Raw genomic sequence first — 17,785 nt, 5'->3', positions numbered from 1 at the left:
GGCTCAGAGTGATTGCGAACTGAGCGAGCGTGGTCTGTTCCTGTTCCCTCTTTCCCCGCCAGCCGTACCTAACACAATCGACTGCAGTGTGGGGGCACATCAGACCTCAGCTCCAGACACGCATCGAGATGACTCTATGCAGGCGACTCGACCGGGAGAAGGCCCGCATCGTCGATCCACGGAAGGCCCTGGTCAGACAGGTGTACGATGACTACAAACGGGCTCTGCGGCCGATCGAGTGGATCCACTTTCCACCTCCTGAATTCATCTACGTCACTCCAATGTTCCGCTCGCTTATCTACAGCAATTTGGACGTCCCGCTCAAGCAGACTGCATGTGTGGAGGTCGTGCGGTGGCTGCCCGAGTATATATCGGCCTTCAGGGACAACCTTGAGGCACGCCTGCTGCAATGCATGGCTGACGCTGGCGCGTTGCAGAAGACGGGCAGGAAGGGGAAGCAGCCGTCCACGTCGGTGGGCGACCTGCAGTTGGACTCTCCTTGGCTTCGTACCACCACCTTCGGCGATTTTCCCACGGTCGATTAGGCCAACCGGGAAGCACGACCGAAGACAAGTGGACTTCTAGCAGGGCATACACTGCCCAACTTTCAACAATCCATACTCCGTATTGACCTACTTGCTCATGGCTGACAATGGAAAGAAGTCAACACCAAAGACGACAGACAGAACGAGTACGACGCGGCCTCCGGCGTCCAAGGCACCCAGCATGTCGACCAGAAGCTCTCAAGTAGCAGCGAGCGACAATCCTACCGTACGACCGTTTGACACCGAACAGGCCATCAAATACCTGTCGCAATGGTCTCTCGTACCTGACGAAGTAGAACCGAATACGGAAACACTTGCTAATGGACTGCTTTTGCTAGCGCACAAGAGCAACTCAACGTTCGTCACCGACGGCCTCCGTGCTCTCGCAACCTACGCACGGCTGATCACTGCGAACGAAATTGCAAGTAAAGTGCGAGACGACCTCCTCGTCACGCTGAAGGCGAACGAAAACCAACACTCACGGCTCGACGACCTAGTGGAGCGATGCGAGCAATCAGGACAGGAGATGTTTGGAACGGCGAACAGGATCGTAAACGAGGTGAGCAAACTATCTAAGACTGTTGAAGACGCCTCGCGTCTACGAGCGAAGCTCGAGGAAACAGTTAAGAAGGCGGACGAGACCATCGCATCCGCGCAGACCAGTGTATCGAACGCCGCTGAACGTCGTCCCGACGAGCGTGCCGCAGAGGGAATACTAGAACCTGGCGAGATCAGGAACCCTACATATGCCACTGTCATCAACCATGCCCTCCCAACCTCGCATGCGTCGACGCTTGCTACGCAGACACTGCGAGAAAAGCAAGTTTTAGTGGACGGAATTATCACGCGACATGCAGAGGGACTCACACTCTCCGAGGGAGATCTACTCGAGAAGGCCAAGGTGGCCATAGACCTGATGCGCGAGCGCGACATCATAATCCCAGAGGGACTGCACTTCAAGTCGTCGCGTATCATGCCCAACGGAGGAGTCATCTACGAGATGAACTCCGCCGAATCTGCACGGTGGCTCAGGCGTATCACCACCGCAGAAATGTTCGCTGCCACCATGGGCGGCGAAAACGTCACCGTACGAGAACGATCGTACCCGGTCTTCGTCGAATTCGTACCTATCCATTGTGACCTTACTGACCCCTACGCGCTCATCGAGTATGCGAATGCCAGTAACATAGAGAGTGGAGCACTCACCAGTGCCAAATGGATCAAACCCGAAGCACGTCGAACCGAACGCCAAACAGTTGCTCATGCGATCTTCAAGTTCAACTGTCCGCGAGCTGCCAACCATGCCATCCGGCATGGGATGATCATACGAGGAAAAAAGGTATATGCCCGAAAACCGGAACAAGAACCCCGTCGCTGTCACCGTTGCCAGAAGGTCGGAGCTGATCACAACGCTAAGGACTGCAAGAAACCGCAGGTATGCGGTACCTGCGGCCTAGGGCACGACTCCCGTGACTGCACAGTCGAGGACCCGAAGTCCTTCCACTGCGTAAACTGCGACGTGGATGGACACGCTGCGTGGTCCCGGAAGTGCCCCCACTTCGAGACGGCGAGGAAACGCAGGCTCGAACGCTCCAAGGAGAGCCTGTACAGGTACTACCCGACTGCTGACGACCCCTCGTCCTGGGAGCTCGTCCAAGAAACCCCGGCAACCAACCCGAATCCCGCATACCCACCGATGTACCAGCGTCAGACACAACCTGACCGATGGGACCATGAGCCCTGGCGCCCGACGGGCCGCCATGGACACCACTCAGGCGACCGCAACTCCTCACGCCAACGTCCAGAGCAGCCCACAAACAACGCGAACACCACACCAGTCGGACGCCCAAGCCAAGCGGCCCGCGCTGCTCATTCCCGGGCTCAGAATCCTGCTCGCCAGACCACCCTAGACGACATGCGCTTCGGCTCGCGTCCTGCGTCCGCGCAAAACATTCGGGGGACAAACTGGGCTGACGATCATGACTAACATACGGCGACCAATGCTCCACGACTTGCGACTACTCTCCATCAACTGCAACAAATCACTCGACGGACAACTAGCCCTTCTCAGCAATATCCGTTCTGCTACTCACCACTATGACCTCATTCTTATACAGGAACCTTGCCTACCGAACGTAAACGGCTTACGACTTACACGAGCGACGCCAGACTGGCGAGTCATATACCCATCATGCCACCATGACACCACTCGGCGAACCCGCTCTGTCATCCTTGTCAATCGCAAGGTTGCGACTGACGCTTGGACAAGCATCCCCACCGACAACCCAGATGTAACTGCGATAACCCTCGACACGTCGAAAGGTAAAGTCCATATTTTCAATGTATACAATGATCAGACCCACGACAACAACACACGAATGCTCACCCGTCTCACCACGACGCTCAACCGCAGACACCCAGGCAGCCATGCACTATGGATAGGGGACTTCAACCGACACCACCCCCTATGGGATGAACCACGCAACGTCCACCTCTTCGAAGAGCACTACCTCAATGCGGCGCAACACCTACTCGACTCGCTAGGCGAACACGAGATGGAGATGCTCCTCCCAGCTGGCACGCCAACCCTACAAGCCAACAACAGCAAGAACTTCACTCGACCGGACAACGTCTTCGGCTCGCACGAATTAGGTAACACCGTATTGTCATGTTCAGTCTTCCCCGACCTACGTCCACCATTGACTGACCACTTCCCTATCGAGTTGCACCTCGACCTATCTACGCCAGCGACAGTGCTACCGAGTAAGTACAATATTCGCATGACTGACTGGGATACCTTTAGGAAAGCACTTGAACATGAGATAGCGAGGCGGAGCATTCCCTGCACCCGAATCGCAACAGTTGAAGACTTCGACCAGCGTCTCCAAGACCTAACAGATGCAATCCAACAGACCATGCGCCAAGAGATCCCAGAGACTAAACCGTCACGGTATGCGAAGCGATGGTGGACGAAAGATCTCGAGAAGCAGCGCGTAGAAGTCCAACGACTCAACAAACAGTCATTCATACTCCGTGAGTACCCTGCCCATCCTGCACATGCAGAGTACAAAACCGCACGCAATCGATATATCGATGTGATTCGAGCGACAAAGAAGGAGCACTGGGAAACCTGGCTAGAGTCTGCCACGTCGCAGACAGTCTGGACGATAGGGAAATACATACAGATGGGTGCTACTGACGGTGGACAGGCACGTATTCCAGATCTCAAGAAACCAGATGGTACGGGCACTGTGTCCGGAAATGTAGAGAAGAGCCAAATCCTCTATGGCGCCTTCTTTCCTCCCGAATGCCCCCCTCCAGACATCCCTCCTACCCACGAATACCCTCCACCTCACTTCCCCACTCGCCCTGTCTCCGATGCACAGATCCGCGATGTTATTCAGAGACTCAAGCCGTGGCGCGCACCAGGCCCAGATGGTATACCCAATGACGTCTACCGCCACTGTGCCGACCTCCTCATCCCGCTGCTTGGCCCACTCTATTGCGCGACCTTCGAATTGAAATACTTCCCGGCTGCCTGGAAGGAAGCGAAGACAGTGGTCCTTCGCAAACCTGGTCGAGATGACTACCAACTCCCAGGATCCTACCGCCCTATAGCCCTCATGAACTGCATGGGGAAGATCTTATCTGCGTGTGTCATCGAGTCCCTGAAGTTCGAACTCGAGACGAGATCCCTACTCCCTAATACCCACTTTGGTGGCCGTCCCGGCCGTAGCGCCACCGATGCGATCATGCTCCTAGTCACCACCATCAAAGACGCATGGCGGAACGGCCTCAAAGCCTCCACCCTCTTCCTCGACGTCAAAGCTGCCTTCCCCAGCGCGAGCCCAGAACAACTGTTTCACGATATGCGTGACTTGGGAATCCCAGACGACCTCGTAGACTGGTACCGACGTAAAATGGATGGACGGACTACCGTCCTCCTCTTTGATGATTACCAGTCCAAGCCATTCATCCTCCGTAGAGGGATCAACCAAGGTGATGCCGACTCGGGTGACCTGTACAACATCTACAACTCGCCGCTCCTACGATCAGACATCAAGAGGGTCACGACCTCCGGCTTCATCGACGATGTCGCTGTCACTGCAGTAGGAAAGACCTTCCGTCGCACGCACCAGCTTCTTCGGCAATACATGGAAGACAAACGCCCTGGCCAGAGCGCACTCCACTGGTCAGCAACCCGACACTCTGCGTTCGAGATGAACAAACTCGCACTGCTCAATCATGACCCGGCAGGCGACGACGAGGGTCCCGCCCTCCGACTGTCGCAGCAGACCATCCCAGCCTCGAACTTCACCAAATACCTCGGTGTCATCGTCGACCGACAATTGCGATGGAAAGAACACACTGCCCGTGCACTCGCCAAAGGGACGACGTGGCTCAACCTCTTCAGACGCATCGCCAAACCTACCCAAGGCGTTGTTTTCCGGTACATCAAGCAACTCTACCTCTCTATCCTCGTCCCACGGATGCTCTATGCTGCGGAAATATGGCTCACTCCCACCTACGACATCCCAGGCAAATCACGCCGTCATGGCTCGGTTGGCGCAGTCCAACGCCTATCACGGGTCCAGAGACAAGCCGCGCTATTGATCACAGGTGCGATGCGAACTACGGCATCAGACGTACTCGACGTGCATGCGAACCTACTTCCCTTTGACCTTCTTGTTGACCGTGTTACGATACAGGCTGCTACTAGGTTACTTACATTACCACCTTCCCACCCACTATACGATAGAATCCAGGATGCGCGCACCCCCGTGAATCATCATAAGTCCCCCCTCCACGAGCTCACTCAAGCCCTTCGGCTCGACAGATGCCGAAATGTCGAACACATCCAGGCGACTCGGCAGCCTCCAGGCTGGATGCCGAGGCATGCAACGGAGATTGCGGACAACAAAGATGTGGCAGAAGAAGAGGACCGTACCTGGCAGGCGAAGGACATCCCGGCAGTCTACACAGACGGCTCTGAAATCGACGGCGGAGTAGGAGCCTCAGCAGTCCTCTACATCCCCAATGACCCACGACTACACATCCTCAGATACTACCTCGGGTCAGCGACACGACACACAGTGTACGAAGCCGAAATCGTCGGGATCATCATGGGAATGGAACTCCTCACACAACTCGCACACCGTCTCGTCCAAACATCCTGCGCTGCCGACAACACGCCATGCCTCCGAGCCTCGCGAACGCGCTCCCGCCAGCCCGGCCACTACCTCCTCGACGCCCTACACCAATCTATCAGTGCCTTCTATGATGCACACCCTGACGCGCGGCTCACACTTCGCTGGGTCCCAGGACACCGCGGAATTGACGGCAATGAATGCGCAGACGAGGAAGCCAAGAAAGCCGCAAGGGGCGACAGTAGCCCGCCAGGCGATCTCCCCGAGTTCCTCCGCTCCACACTCCCGTCCAGCATATCCGCGATCCGCAGACATCTCCTCGAGCAAATCAAAGCAGCCGCTGTCCAAAGATGGAAAGACTCACCTCGTTTCGAGGCCCTGGCCCGTATCGACCCCGACATGCCATCGAAAAAGTTCTCCAAACTTGTCGCACCTCTACCTCGCCGCCATGCGAGCCTCCTCATCCAGCTACGTACTGGACACGCGCCGCTCAACTACCACCTCCATCGCATTCGCCGATCCGACACCGCACGATGCCCCGCATGCCGAGCCCACCGAGAGACCGTGCGCCACTTCCTCCTTGAGTGCCCGGAATACAAGCCACAACGCGACTGGTTACGACGCGAGATTGGAAGCAAAGCCCACTCGCTCAAACACCTGCTCTCGCAGGCCGACACCATCCGCCCACTTTTCCGCTTCATACATGCCACTGGCCGCTTTGACCGCACCTTCGGAGGACTTGACCTACCAGCCGAGGAGGACGACGACTGATGACCCACTACCCCTCACACGCGCGCATCCACGATACCCCACTATGAACCATCGCAAACGAACACTATACATTGTACATGGACTATACAACAAGGACTAATCACTCTACTGTACATACATCATAGCCCCTTACGATAATCCATCCCAACCGGCAGAGTGGTCTCTACGGAGATACACCGAGCCAATGACTAGTTAGACACAATCGCTTCGAACTTAGTAGTATAGTACATGTGTATAGTTAGAGTCTACATAGGGCTTCGCCCTCAAATGACCATAAACGGGATTACCAACCAACCAACGTCGGTGGGCGGAGGTGGCCGTCTCGCGCTAGCCACCTCGGTCTTCGTCCTCTCACAAAGACACAATGGGAACAAGTGGTTCTTCGGAATCAACGAGGTCGTCGAGTGCCTCGCTTGCAATGGAAGGCCCCTCGACAGGTACGACGTGGCGTTCTGGGTAGCATTGTGCGAGACACAGGGACGGGAGATTGATCACTGCACCTTGAGTTATAATGTGCTTTGCTCCATGATAGTCAAGTATCTGATCTCGAGAGCGGGTCTCGATCCGGAGACAGTGCGGGCGGAGGACTTGGACCGGTTGGATAGGCGCTTTCTCTGCGAGCGATGCCCATTCACAGCCCGGGGACCATCTCTGGGCACCGTGCCGGCGAGCGACTTCGCATGCTGCTGGCGGTTCGCCGTAAGTCCACTGTTCGCTCTGAGCGTAGCATCTTTCCTGCGTACTAAAGTCGTTTGTTTCCGCCGATCTCTGTCGGAACGATACTACAGGTCTTGCATGATTTGTCGGCTCACAGTGATGCGTTGCAATACGACGGGCCACAGGCAAGTTGAAGTGTATTGCACGATGAAGAATACATCAATGCGATACGTCACCTCGAACAGGTCGATACGACCACCACCACGTTCCACCGTGTGTGGAGCTGCAATCACTGCACTACACACCTGAACGATTGGCGGGACTACCAAAGTGTCCTAGAACACGTGCAGCAGACGTGAGTCTGCATACTTGGATATCATCGAGACCCCCGTGCACTAATGGCCGTGGTGTATGAAGCCACGACGTGGTCGAGCCTAAAGAGTGTGTCGACTTCTTCCACGCATATCCATCTCTCCGTCCTCGTGCTATGACCAAATCCCTCGCGCGGTGCCTCAAGCTTACGGGGTAAGGCGACGGATGTCGCCGAGATGCTTAGAGGAGTCGTGTACATGTCAACAAGATCATTCCGAGAACTTCAACCTGATGGTCGTCTAATTTGTACAGCTTTAGTTGTATGTGACTGTATGTGTAGAGCAGATCATTATAAATCATGTCAGTGGGGAGGCCCAGGTATTATTGCAGTGACACGATGCGACTTTGCGGTGCCAATACTGTTCAAGTTATATCAGGAACTGACTTACTGTATTACAGTTCTGGATCGCGAGGCTTCGAACGAGTAGTACTGACAAGATTTCTATTTAATCACAGTCGTGGACGAACGCCATCTAACAGCGGAATACTGTCGGGCTCGTCGTCACGGGGATGCCCTCGGCAGCTGGGACTGCATACATTGGAATGGAAATAATCAAATCCTGATGAACTCGGAGACCACAGATATGTGATCTTGCGTGCATATGTGCCGGACCTTCCCTCACCAAGCTTCATAGTTCAGGCTGCGGACGTCTCCGAGTCCACCGTGGCTAAAAATTGTAACCTGTTGAGAATTCGATGAGACCTACTAGATTCCCATAGAGCACTTGCCCGTCACTTGTGCCGTTAAGCCCCCTTAAACTCGCGGTACATTCAAGTTGTAGAGCCCGACTTTCATGGGCAACGAGGGGTTGCTGCTTTCCTTTCCGGCTGTTGGGTACATTATGCCCGCCATGTTCCATGCAATGGGTTTGTCGCTTAATTCGAAGGTGAATGTTGACACAAGGACAGATAGAACGGTCTCTGCGATCATGGTCAGATCATCGATTCTACGCGAACCGTGCTGACACTTACTCATCTCCATTTCGGCGAATTTGAACCCGCTTGCGTAACGAAGTCTCAGAGTGAGCACAAAGTCAGGCAGTCGTACTCGGTACACTTACATGCAAGCCCTCTTCCCGCCGGCGAATGACATCCTATCCACATAGAGAGTCAGTGAAACAGCTTGAGCACGCCGGATATCCTGATAGACCCGTACAAGTGAGAGTAGACGCCAGGGACACGAGCATCCGCCACCTTAGTCGAAATTCCCGAGAGCCAACGCTCGGGCTTCCACTCGAGGGAGTCTTCGCCCCACAAGCTCTTGCTGACATTGCATCCGAGATACTCGAGAAGGATCTCCGAGCCTTTGGCTATAGGGATTTCACTTGTTTGGCGACCATCTGTCAAGGTGATCGGTTTGAATAGAGGAAGGACGGTGTCCTTCGTCGCCCTAAACGAGGTCATCTGTGGAGGTGTTCAATGATGAACTGATAGACATACACTCTGAATATGAAACTACCAGGGGGTGACTGACAGCGATACTGGACATCAGTAGTTCGAACAAGGAGCTGAAATCACGCACGGTACTCACAGCCTTAGCGTCTCCCGACAGACACTGTCCAAGATCGGGAGCTTGTTCAGCTCTTCATATGATACTTCATCGGCAGCATTGGCCTCAAGGAGCTCATGTCTCAGCTTCTGCTGCACATGGGGATGCTGGGCTAAGAGATGCAGGATGCGCGAGAGCGCAGTCGACGTCGTATCCGTCGCCGCAAAGAGGAGCGTGCTAAAGCAGAGACCGTTGTCAACGTACATGACGCCCGCATAGAAGAAGCCGGCAAACTTACGAAATCTGTCCGACAATCTCCTCTTCCGAAAGCTGATCCTTGACATCCGCTGCGGTGTTAGCGCGTACTTGATTGTTCGTCAAGAACTCTGATCGACGAGTAATAAAGTTTGGAAAGCTCACTGAGGCTGCTCAATATGTCCTTGCGTCCGTCTATTTGCTTCACAACCTCTGCATCCACCCCAACAACTCTGAGCTTCGTCTCCTGGTATATCGCACTCGATCTCTCGTGCATTGTATTGACAACCTCGGCCAATAGATTAACGGTAGATGCAGTGGGAAATAATCTCACTACTGCCCTGCGCAACCATCTGGGAACCAACCTCTTGGAAAGAGGTAGTACTAGCTTGACGAAAACCGATAGGCGAAACGCGAGCGGACTGTGAGCAGTGAGGTGCAGTCGGATTATGGTCCGCGGCGAGTCATGCATTTGGAGCCGTCAGCATTTGCGGAGTGACTAGTATGACTGTGAAACGTACACGATTGCTTTCAATGCTTCTCCGTATGGGTCTATCCTATCCTCCACCAGTGGGTCAAACGTGTACCCTAGACCGCCTTGACCAATGAGCTCCAAAGCCGTTCGTCCCATCCAATGCAGAACATCGAGTTCCCGTGGCCCGTCTTGTACACGATATCGGATTGCATCCCGTAACTGTCCAGGAAAGGTTAGGTCATAGTCTATGATACCTATGATACCAACGGTGGATGTCATCTTACCTTATGGACGATAGAGTAAAACAACGGTAGCATATGGCGCATGTGATTTATAGAGAATACGGGATTCAGTATCTTGCGCTGATTTGCGTGCTGTTGACCTGCATTCCAGTGAGTGGCCTCTTCGAAACGACCAACAAGCATGTCATACCAAGTGTTGATAAAAGTCCGGGTCCAAAGTACAAAATATTGCCCCTAAAATGAATTAGCCACACGAATCCGCACCAAAAATGTCACCTGTAAGAGACGACGTACGATATGAAATCATCAGTCTCCTGATATATGTGTTCTTCCTTGACCAAGATGTAGTGCAGAGCTTTAGGGTCTGCGACACACAATATAGGTTGCTGCGAGGCAAGATGCGAACGTTGATCAACATCGAAAACATCGGTAAGCAATAAATGGATTCACCCCGAGGAAGCCGTTGATCTTGGTGATAGGCCCGTAACTCGCCAGGTGTCGCTGAAAGTTCTCTCCATCACGAGCAAAAAATTGACTGAAATGGCCTGTAAATACGTGTCAACTGAATGGCATCACAGCTCTGAAGAGGCATAGGATCGCATACCAGTCCAGAAAGATTTCACCGGCGGCCCTGGGATCTTATGCAGAGTTGAGCCCGCAATGCGCATCCATAGATAAGTGACAAATGGCCACAGCGCGAGAGCTGCCAAGAGACAGGCTAGGGCCAGTGAAGTAAGTGCCATGATTATGCGCAGAATTCACGGCTATGTGGGGCCAAGGGGAGCAGTTGCCCCGCTGTATATGTATCCGCAAAAATCAACATCGAGCACCTAGAGCTGGCAGACTGATATATAGTCCTCTCTCCTTAGAGTTACAAAATGATACATCCTACCTCTCACTCACCGAGCCCCCCACCACCAAGCAATCCACCGACGACGCGATACATAACAGTGCGTCAGTGCGATGTATCAGAGCTGTTGATACATAAGAGTCCGACCTCACTTACCCTATTTGGCAGCCGCTGACTCAGATGATTCAGCCACCCGCTCGCTCCTTGGACCGATGTATCACAGACGGTTGCACTCCTCCTCCGTATATATTACTGGTACCGCTACGCCCGATTCGGAGTGCTTGATACATAACAGACTCACCACCGGTCTCTCCCGCGCTTTCACCAGGAGAACGCGCACCTATACGTGACAGAAGGCCGCCGGTGGCGTTGATGCGCCTCCGATATACCAACGCGGGCGCGACATACCCAGACCACCAGCACTGGGATGCTTCCCGGAGCCATCGGACACCGCCCACTACCTGATCTAGTACGTCATCAGCTTTCCCTGTGGTCTGTACTGATTCATTATATACCACACATGTAGTAGGTCTCCAGGTCAGCCTGCCGCGTAGATGGGCTGACGCACACCGCGAGTGGGCTGCGTACAGTATTAACGGTGCATACACCGACTACACAACAGGTCGCGGACCCGCCCGGCTCGTTGATGCACTTCCATGCGTAATGTCAATCGGACTGACCGACACCTCCAGCGTCCGCTGTCTCCTTTCGGTATGTGACCTACTCATACAATGTGCAACCCCTCGCTGATGTAACTCAATGTCGCAGCCGCGATCTACTCTGCTCATACCCTCATCCAGCTTTCGATCAACTGCAGGAACACGGCCTCGTTCAGGTGGTGGACGGCCGTTGATGGCTTTCTCACGACTCGAGCGAATACATCGCTGGGCAGTGCGCTGAGTCGCCGAGCCCGGTGGATGTATCACGGTACAGGCAGGCGATACATCAGCCAACCGTGCAGCGGTGGGTCGATGTATCACGGCCCAGGCAGGCAATACATCGCCCAATTCCGGCGCCGACACCGGTGGATGTATCAGTCTGCAAGCAGCCGTCGGGGGATGTATTTCAGTCCGGCAGGTGATACATCGGCAGACCGCGCTGCGGGCACTGCAATGTATCAACGTCTGTCCATGAAGCCGGCCTCGACGTTGATACATACCGGTCAGTGATACATCCCTCAACATCGTGCGACAAAAATTTATGAATGGCCCATATAATAGGCAAACATGGCACCGCCATCACCATCTCGCCCTCCCTCTCACAGTAACCCTGCCCCGTCCTCGTCCTCGCCCACTGTCTCCCGTCCTTCTCCGCATCCTCTGCCACTAATGCCATGCCGTCGAATCTTGCTCACTGCTGCTTGTCACTCGCATCAGTACCCCATGGTCCCAAGTCGACGAGCTCATCAGCCATGGCCGCCTCCTCTTCCACTTGTGGTTTCTTCCGCCCCGTGTTGTTCTCACCATGCACGAGTTTCCATCTGTTGTGTGACGTCTGACGCATGGCTGGCGGAGGATCACTTGATGACCGTCCGTGAGTGCCAATATAACTGTTCCCCATGACACTTGATATGTATGCCTTCCCACGCAGCACGGCGACCCTGTCGCGCGCGAGGTCCATCTTGTCCAACCCTTCCTGTCATCGTGTTCCTACTATGGACTTCTTCCGCGCCTCACAACCGCCGTGCATGCATCGCCTCTATCCTGCAAAAAGATCGGGGATGCCCCGCGATCCACCACATCTCCTCTATCGCACGTGGTGTCCGTCAGTTCAGAGGTGTATCAGTACCCTTAGACATCGCGGCCGACCCATCATGCGATACATCTGTCCTAGCACATCATGCGACGTCGGTTTGACTTGGCTTTTCGCGTCTGTGATACATCGCGTCCACCATACGTCTCCCATGTACATCGTGTCTGCTCGTGTCTGCTAATACATTGTGTCTGCTCATACATCGCGTCTGCTGAGACATCGTGTCTGCCGGCCACGTCTCTTGATACATCATGTCTGTCAGTGTGCCTCGATGTATCACATCCATCTCGTACCATGTTTCGTCCCACAATGTCTTGTAATACATCACACCCACCCGTAGCTTATGATTATTATCATATATCGTGTCTACTGATGCCTCGTAATGCATTGTGTCTTCTGGTAGGACCTCTTGATACATCGCGTCGGCCGGTCTCCTGTGATACATCGCGCTTGCCTCGTGGTAGCATATGTCTCGCAGTACGTATTTACGTGGTCAAAAAGAGTGTATCATTTGCGCTCACTGCAGCAATGGCGCGACATACATTACAGTTGGGTCCCAATCTGTAGATACTCTGCTACATCCACCCAAGACTTCTTACAGCGTTCTACCAAGGCGGTGCGTATGTCAGCTTGCCGATGAGCATATGCGATGCGACCTTCGATATGCTCATGGCTGGTAGCAAATGCGGGAGACTGGGTGCTTGCCTCATCCGTCCAGGCCGCATTCTCGGCACGTCGAGACCACAACTGACTCTCCCACTCGAAAAATGCCGTAACACGCCGCATCTCTTCCTCGAGAAGATCACACTCCTCGCTCCACCGATGGGCGCGCGCACGCGATTTGCACCACTCGATGCGCACAGCTTGAACAATGCTATCAGCAAAAGAACAAGTAGTTTAGGTGACACATACCTTCCAAATCGTCCTCGTCGTCCTCGGAGGCGTCATCACGAGAGAAGCCCGACGTGCGCCAGATCCAAGACAGTGTTCTTCTACCCTCAGATTCCTTTTCAAGACTATCTTGCATTCCACGAACGTCGCTGTCGTTCAGAGGACGCAGGAACTTCTGCCACTTGAGGTCATCTGCTGGGTCAAGGGAAAGCAGAGCGGCATAGGCAACACGGTATCGAGTGGCGTCGGCGTCGATGCGCGCATCGACAGTATTGATATACGTACGAGAGCGAGTGTTGTATCGCTGGCCGCGGACGTCCCGGTCCTTCACGCCGTAGAGTTTTGAGCGAGCACGGAGGTGCTGCTTCAGCTGCTCCAAAGTGTCAGTAACCTGGGCATGACGAAGGCGCCGTTCGATGTCATTGAGGGCGGGGTAAGGGGGAACGGAGGCCACATTGACGACAGCGGACGGAAGGTAGAGAGGGATGTTCTCGGGTTGGACTGTCCTCACGGACACATTCACGGTTCGTAGCTGGAGGATCCCGGGCATGTAGAGATCTTGAAACTCCCGCCAGGCATTGATCCGAAGCTGTAGGTTGTTGCGACGGCGGACAATGTCTGCGTGCTGCGAATCCGTACCATTGCTGCCGACAGATGCAGCATCTTTGCGAAGGCGACGCCTACACACGAAGCTTAGTGGTAATGAAGGCATGAACCCGAAGATAACAAACTTACTGAAGGTCTTCGATTTCTAGGCCTGCGATGATGAGTACACTTGGCGACACCGTGACATGGAGCATAGTAAGTGTTCCATCGTTGATGGCAGTTGATTCTTCTTCTGCGAGCGTGCGGCGGATAGACGCGAGTGTCACAGCTGTACGGTTCGTGAGATTCGACTGAAGCGATGTACATACATGCAAGGGACTCACGGTGCCGAGTGCCTACGAACGGATTGAAATCGGCTCCATTCTCCCAAGCCTCCACTTGCTGCATCCACTCAGCTACATGTGCAGAGTTCGTGACCTGAGTCAACTCCTGGAACTCGGCTACATGTTTGCTGCGCTCGTCGACCGCGTTCTTGATCCTGGTAAGCAATGTTTTTGCTATAACCGAATCAGTGCAACCCATTCAGCAGATTCAAACCAACACGTACGTAGTTGAATGACTTTGCGCCAGTTGTAGTCACCGAACGCGTCATCGAGGACGTCCCGACGCGATCCTGGCCCCATCTCCTTCGTGCTGCCCGAGAATCCGTTGACAGCTGCCCAACCGCGCTCGACGGCTTCTCCATCTGTACGGCCGACGTGCTTGATGAAGTTGTACGAGTATTTCGTATGGCAGCTTTCTTGGTGAGCTGGAAGATGAAATTTCGGGATGAGGAACGTGATTGTTTGTCGCTCGAAGTTCCATTCGAACTCGTACTGCATCATCCGGCTCCATAGATTAACACTCCATTGGCAGGCGATGTCGTACGAGACAACGACGCGTGTCGTGGAGTGCTGGCGCAAGCTGCTCGCGAAAAGGTAATCCATGTTCACGTATCTGTATCATCCGACTTTAATGGTGCTGGCACGACAAGAGGCGCGAACACATACCGCTCTCCCTTCTGAAGGTCTCCTATGGAACACGGTCGCTTCATGTCATGACGGACGCACTCGATTGTCGCGACTCCGCTAGCAGCAGTGCCCTGGCTGCCTCTCATATTCGCCAGCTTGACCGCGTCGTGACTGTTGCACGAACTCTTCTCAATCGTCTCGTGCTTGTCGTGTACGTCCAAAAACGCCTTGTACGCCTTCTCCTCGACAAAGTACGCATACCCCCTGTTAAGTCCGGGATCGACGGCGTCTGTAGACACGTCCTTGCGCTTCAGCCGGAAGTTTGCGTCTATGCCGACAAAGAGGCGATAGAGCCAGCTGCACGTGTTTGAATATTAACACCATTATATGCCACTGAGTCGTACCTTTTCTCTGGCGGCGCATCTTCCCAGTTCGACGGGAGATTGATTCCGGGATGCGGGCAGGCGGGACAGGCGACCGCACAGGAGCCAGGTTCGGTGGCTCTGGCACCACCTGGATCGTGCCCACGGCCGAATCGCTTGAGCATTTTGAGATGGATCCACATGCGTGCCATGCGCATGAGACTGCCATATCGACCCTGTTGCAATACGACCTGTCAGTGTTGTGTGCCACACTATGCACGACTACGTACCTTCTGGTCCAATGTCCCTGTGTTGTCCGTCAACCGCGAGAGAGTGTTGTAGAACTCAAAACCGGACGTCTTCGTTTGGTTGTGCAAGACGTGGTAGTGCTCCATTAGACGAAAGGTTGCCGCCGTCTTCGGATCCACGCTCGTCGCAGGAAAGAGCTTCGACCGTAGCAGCTGAGTGGGCTTTGTTTCTTCACCCTCGCAACCACAGTAGTCGAGGGCCACTTCATGAATTCCAGAAACATCGAGGACGACGAAGTCGTCGCCGAACGCTCTCTGTGGGTTTGCGCATAAGTCGCCGACTGCATGACCCAGCTGGATCCGCAGCCCCAGCTGCTTAAGAGTGATCTTACGCAGTCGTGTCTCGTCCCACATCTGTGCAGCTGGTGAATGCCAAGGCACATTGAGTGGGACTTGAGAGGTGACATACCTTGAGTCGATGAAACGGGTTGCGACGATGGCGAGTAAGGGTGCAATCTTGGCAGTAGAACCGTGGATCCCAACAATCATCGCAGCGATAGAGTTGCAGTTCCCCTGCGTCGCATCCAGCACAAGTGTCGTACGCAAAATCACCGCGTCCCTCGTGACGAAGAAGCTCAGCGAGCCATTCGTCGACGCAGTTCCTAGACCATTCAAGTAGAGGATAGTCCTATCATGATGAGCGTACGCGAGTGAGTGTTAATGTGATTGCAATGATGAAGATCGCACACTCACGCTAGCTGTGCGCCTTCGGGTTTTGGTAGCTTCTAGATACTCGCCAATATCTGTGAAGAATTCAGGCGACAACGCGCCATGTGCGTCATCTTCACCGAGTTCCCTCTCCCAGTCTGGATTGGATGCCGGGCCTGGCACAGGAAGCTCGAGGACATCGTCCAGGATCGCGTCTGCCTGCTGGGCAGAGACCGGAGGTACAGGGTTCGTGTCAGCGGCGGAGGGATCTGCCGCAGAGATGCGGGATGTTCGAGTGGATATCCCTGTGGCGGTGGTTGCGAACGATGTGTGCTGATGGAGAGACCCTTGTGTTCGACGTCTGGGAGTCTCGTTGTCGTCGTTGTCGTCGTCGTCATCAGCATCGTAAAATGTTACGCCAACAAGCCCTCGGCGTCGCTTCTTTGCAAGGGGGGCCATGGCGAGCAGCCAGGCGGATTCACGAACTCGGCACAGGAAGAATCGGACTGACCCCGACATTCCCTGGTCGATGCCGACCACCGCATTGATGCACCGATCCGGGCGGGGTCCTGGACACCACTGAGCTTCGATCCAGGCCGCGTAAGTCAATCGACACTCACCCACAGTTCGGAAATGAGACATCTGGGGAGTGAATTAGAGCTACTGGATTTGTCCATTCAGATCAGTATATGCACTTACTCGGACAACAGGTAATTATCTCCAATGCGGCAGATGGTTCCATTACACGCATCCTACATATGCGGCCAAAGGATCAGTCTTCAATCTTCGTGCAGGACGACACATGCAGTCTCCTCCGCGGAGCCAAGAAGCCTGATATATTGAAACCGAACCAAACTCACCAATGTTTATACTTCTTTTCAGCCGCTACTCGCTCCGTCCATTGCCTTGACCGCCGACTTTCATGCAGCGCTATACATGGAATCTTCTCCGCGGAGCCAAAAAGTCTGATCTATAGAATCGGATTGAACTCACCATGTCCATGGAGCTGGAAAACGTCCGTTCTCAGCCATAACTCGCTCCATTTCGACGCCTTGATCACACCTTTGGAGGCAGAGACGTTCGGAAATGGAAGGAGGAGGAGCTTCGTGGTTCGCATCGTGGTCAATTAGGTCCGCAAGGTCGCCGAAGCCAACACGGCGTTCACCGACGCGCACTCAATCGAAGCGCATGTGACACCGACGGTACAGGAGCCAAAATTAGGACACTACTGACCTGAGGCTCGCTTGACCAATCAGAGGCGGTATAACGCTCAGCTGAACCAAAGGTCGAAGAGTTCTACATGAAGAAAGGGCCTTTCAAGACGAGAGAGGGCCAATGATTGCACAAGAGGGCGACGAGTGAACCACAGCAACGTTTTGGTTAGTTAAGAGGGAAGCGCAGTTCGTGAGGGGGGCAGAGGCGAACATTGTCGTTAATGTGTAAGTTGAGGCTAGAGGAACCGCCA

At 54.2% G+C, this 17,785-nt stretch overlaps 4 protein-coding genes across 4 annotated transcripts; 2 read left to right on the top strand and 2 right to left on the bottom strand.

Annotated features, from left to right (window-relative positions):
* Positions 1 to 1,461: 1,461 nt before the first annotated feature.
* On the top strand, positions 1,462 to 1,854 carry B0H18DRAFT_882023 (uncharacterized protein; the record flags this gene model as incomplete). Its single annotated transcript, XM_048040875.1, has 1 exon — positions 1,462 to 1,854. A coding segment is annotated over one exon (393 nt), but the record flags the coding sequence as incomplete, so codon positions are not given.
* A 787-nt stretch (positions 1,855 to 2,641) lies between these two features.
* On the top strand, positions 2,642 to 2,893 carry B0H18DRAFT_834610 (uncharacterized protein; the record flags this gene model as incomplete). The annotated part of the gene is made up of 1 exon (XM_048039434.1): positions 2,642 to 2,893. A coding segment is annotated over one exon (252 nt), but the record flags the coding sequence as incomplete, so codon positions are not given.
* Positions 2,894 to 7,877: 4,984 nt separating this feature from the next.
* Positions 7,878 to 10,669, bottom strand: B0H18DRAFT_912359 (cytochrome P450). The gene is made up of 14 exons (XM_048041561.1): positions 10,558 to 10,669; positions 10,404 to 10,498; positions 10,248 to 10,339; positions 10,144 to 10,187; positions 9,996 to 10,093; positions 9,758 to 9,930; positions 9,402 to 9,658; positions 9,280 to 9,346; positions 9,024 to 9,218; positions 8,929 to 8,961; positions 8,649 to 8,882; positions 8,554 to 8,586; positions 8,465 to 8,493; positions 7,878 to 8,413 (listed from the first exon to the last, which is right to left on the bottom strand). The coding sequence occupies exons 1-14, from the start codon at positions 10,619 to 10,621 to the stop codon at positions 8,247 to 8,249; spliced, it is 1,581 nt and encodes a 526-aa protein (XP_047889464.1). The 5' UTR covers positions 10,622 to 10,669; the 3' UTR covers positions 7,878 to 8,246.
* Positions 10,670 to 13,098: 2,429 nt separating this feature from the next.
* Positions 13,099 to 16,779, bottom strand: B0H18DRAFT_1122564 (uncharacterized protein; the record flags this gene model as incomplete). Its single annotated transcript, XM_048034534.1, has 10 exons — positions 13,099 to 13,418; positions 13,468 to 14,126; positions 14,182 to 14,320; positions 14,376 to 14,549; positions 14,600 to 14,988; positions 15,042 to 15,359; positions 15,407 to 15,600; positions 15,655 to 16,026; positions 16,082 to 16,300; positions 16,366 to 16,779. 10 exons carry the CDS (start codon positions 16,777 to 16,779, stop codon positions 13,099 to 13,101), a joined length of 3,198 nt encoding a protein of 1,065 aa, XP_047889463.1.
* Between the last annotated feature and the right edge of the window lie 1,006 nt (positions 16,780 to 17,785).

This window comes from Fomitopsis serialis (genome assembly GCF_022376445.1).
Source record: "Fomitopsis serialis strain Sig1Antser10 chromosome Unknown B0H18scaffold_79, whole genome shotgun sequence".
NCBI classification, from domain to species: domain Eukaryota; kingdom Fungi; phylum Basidiomycota; class Agaricomycetes; order Polyporales; family Fomitopsidaceae; genus Fomitopsis; species Fomitopsis serialis.
The sequence above is the reverse complement of the archived record's forward strand: the minus strand, read 5'-3'. Positions and strand labels throughout refer to the sequence as shown.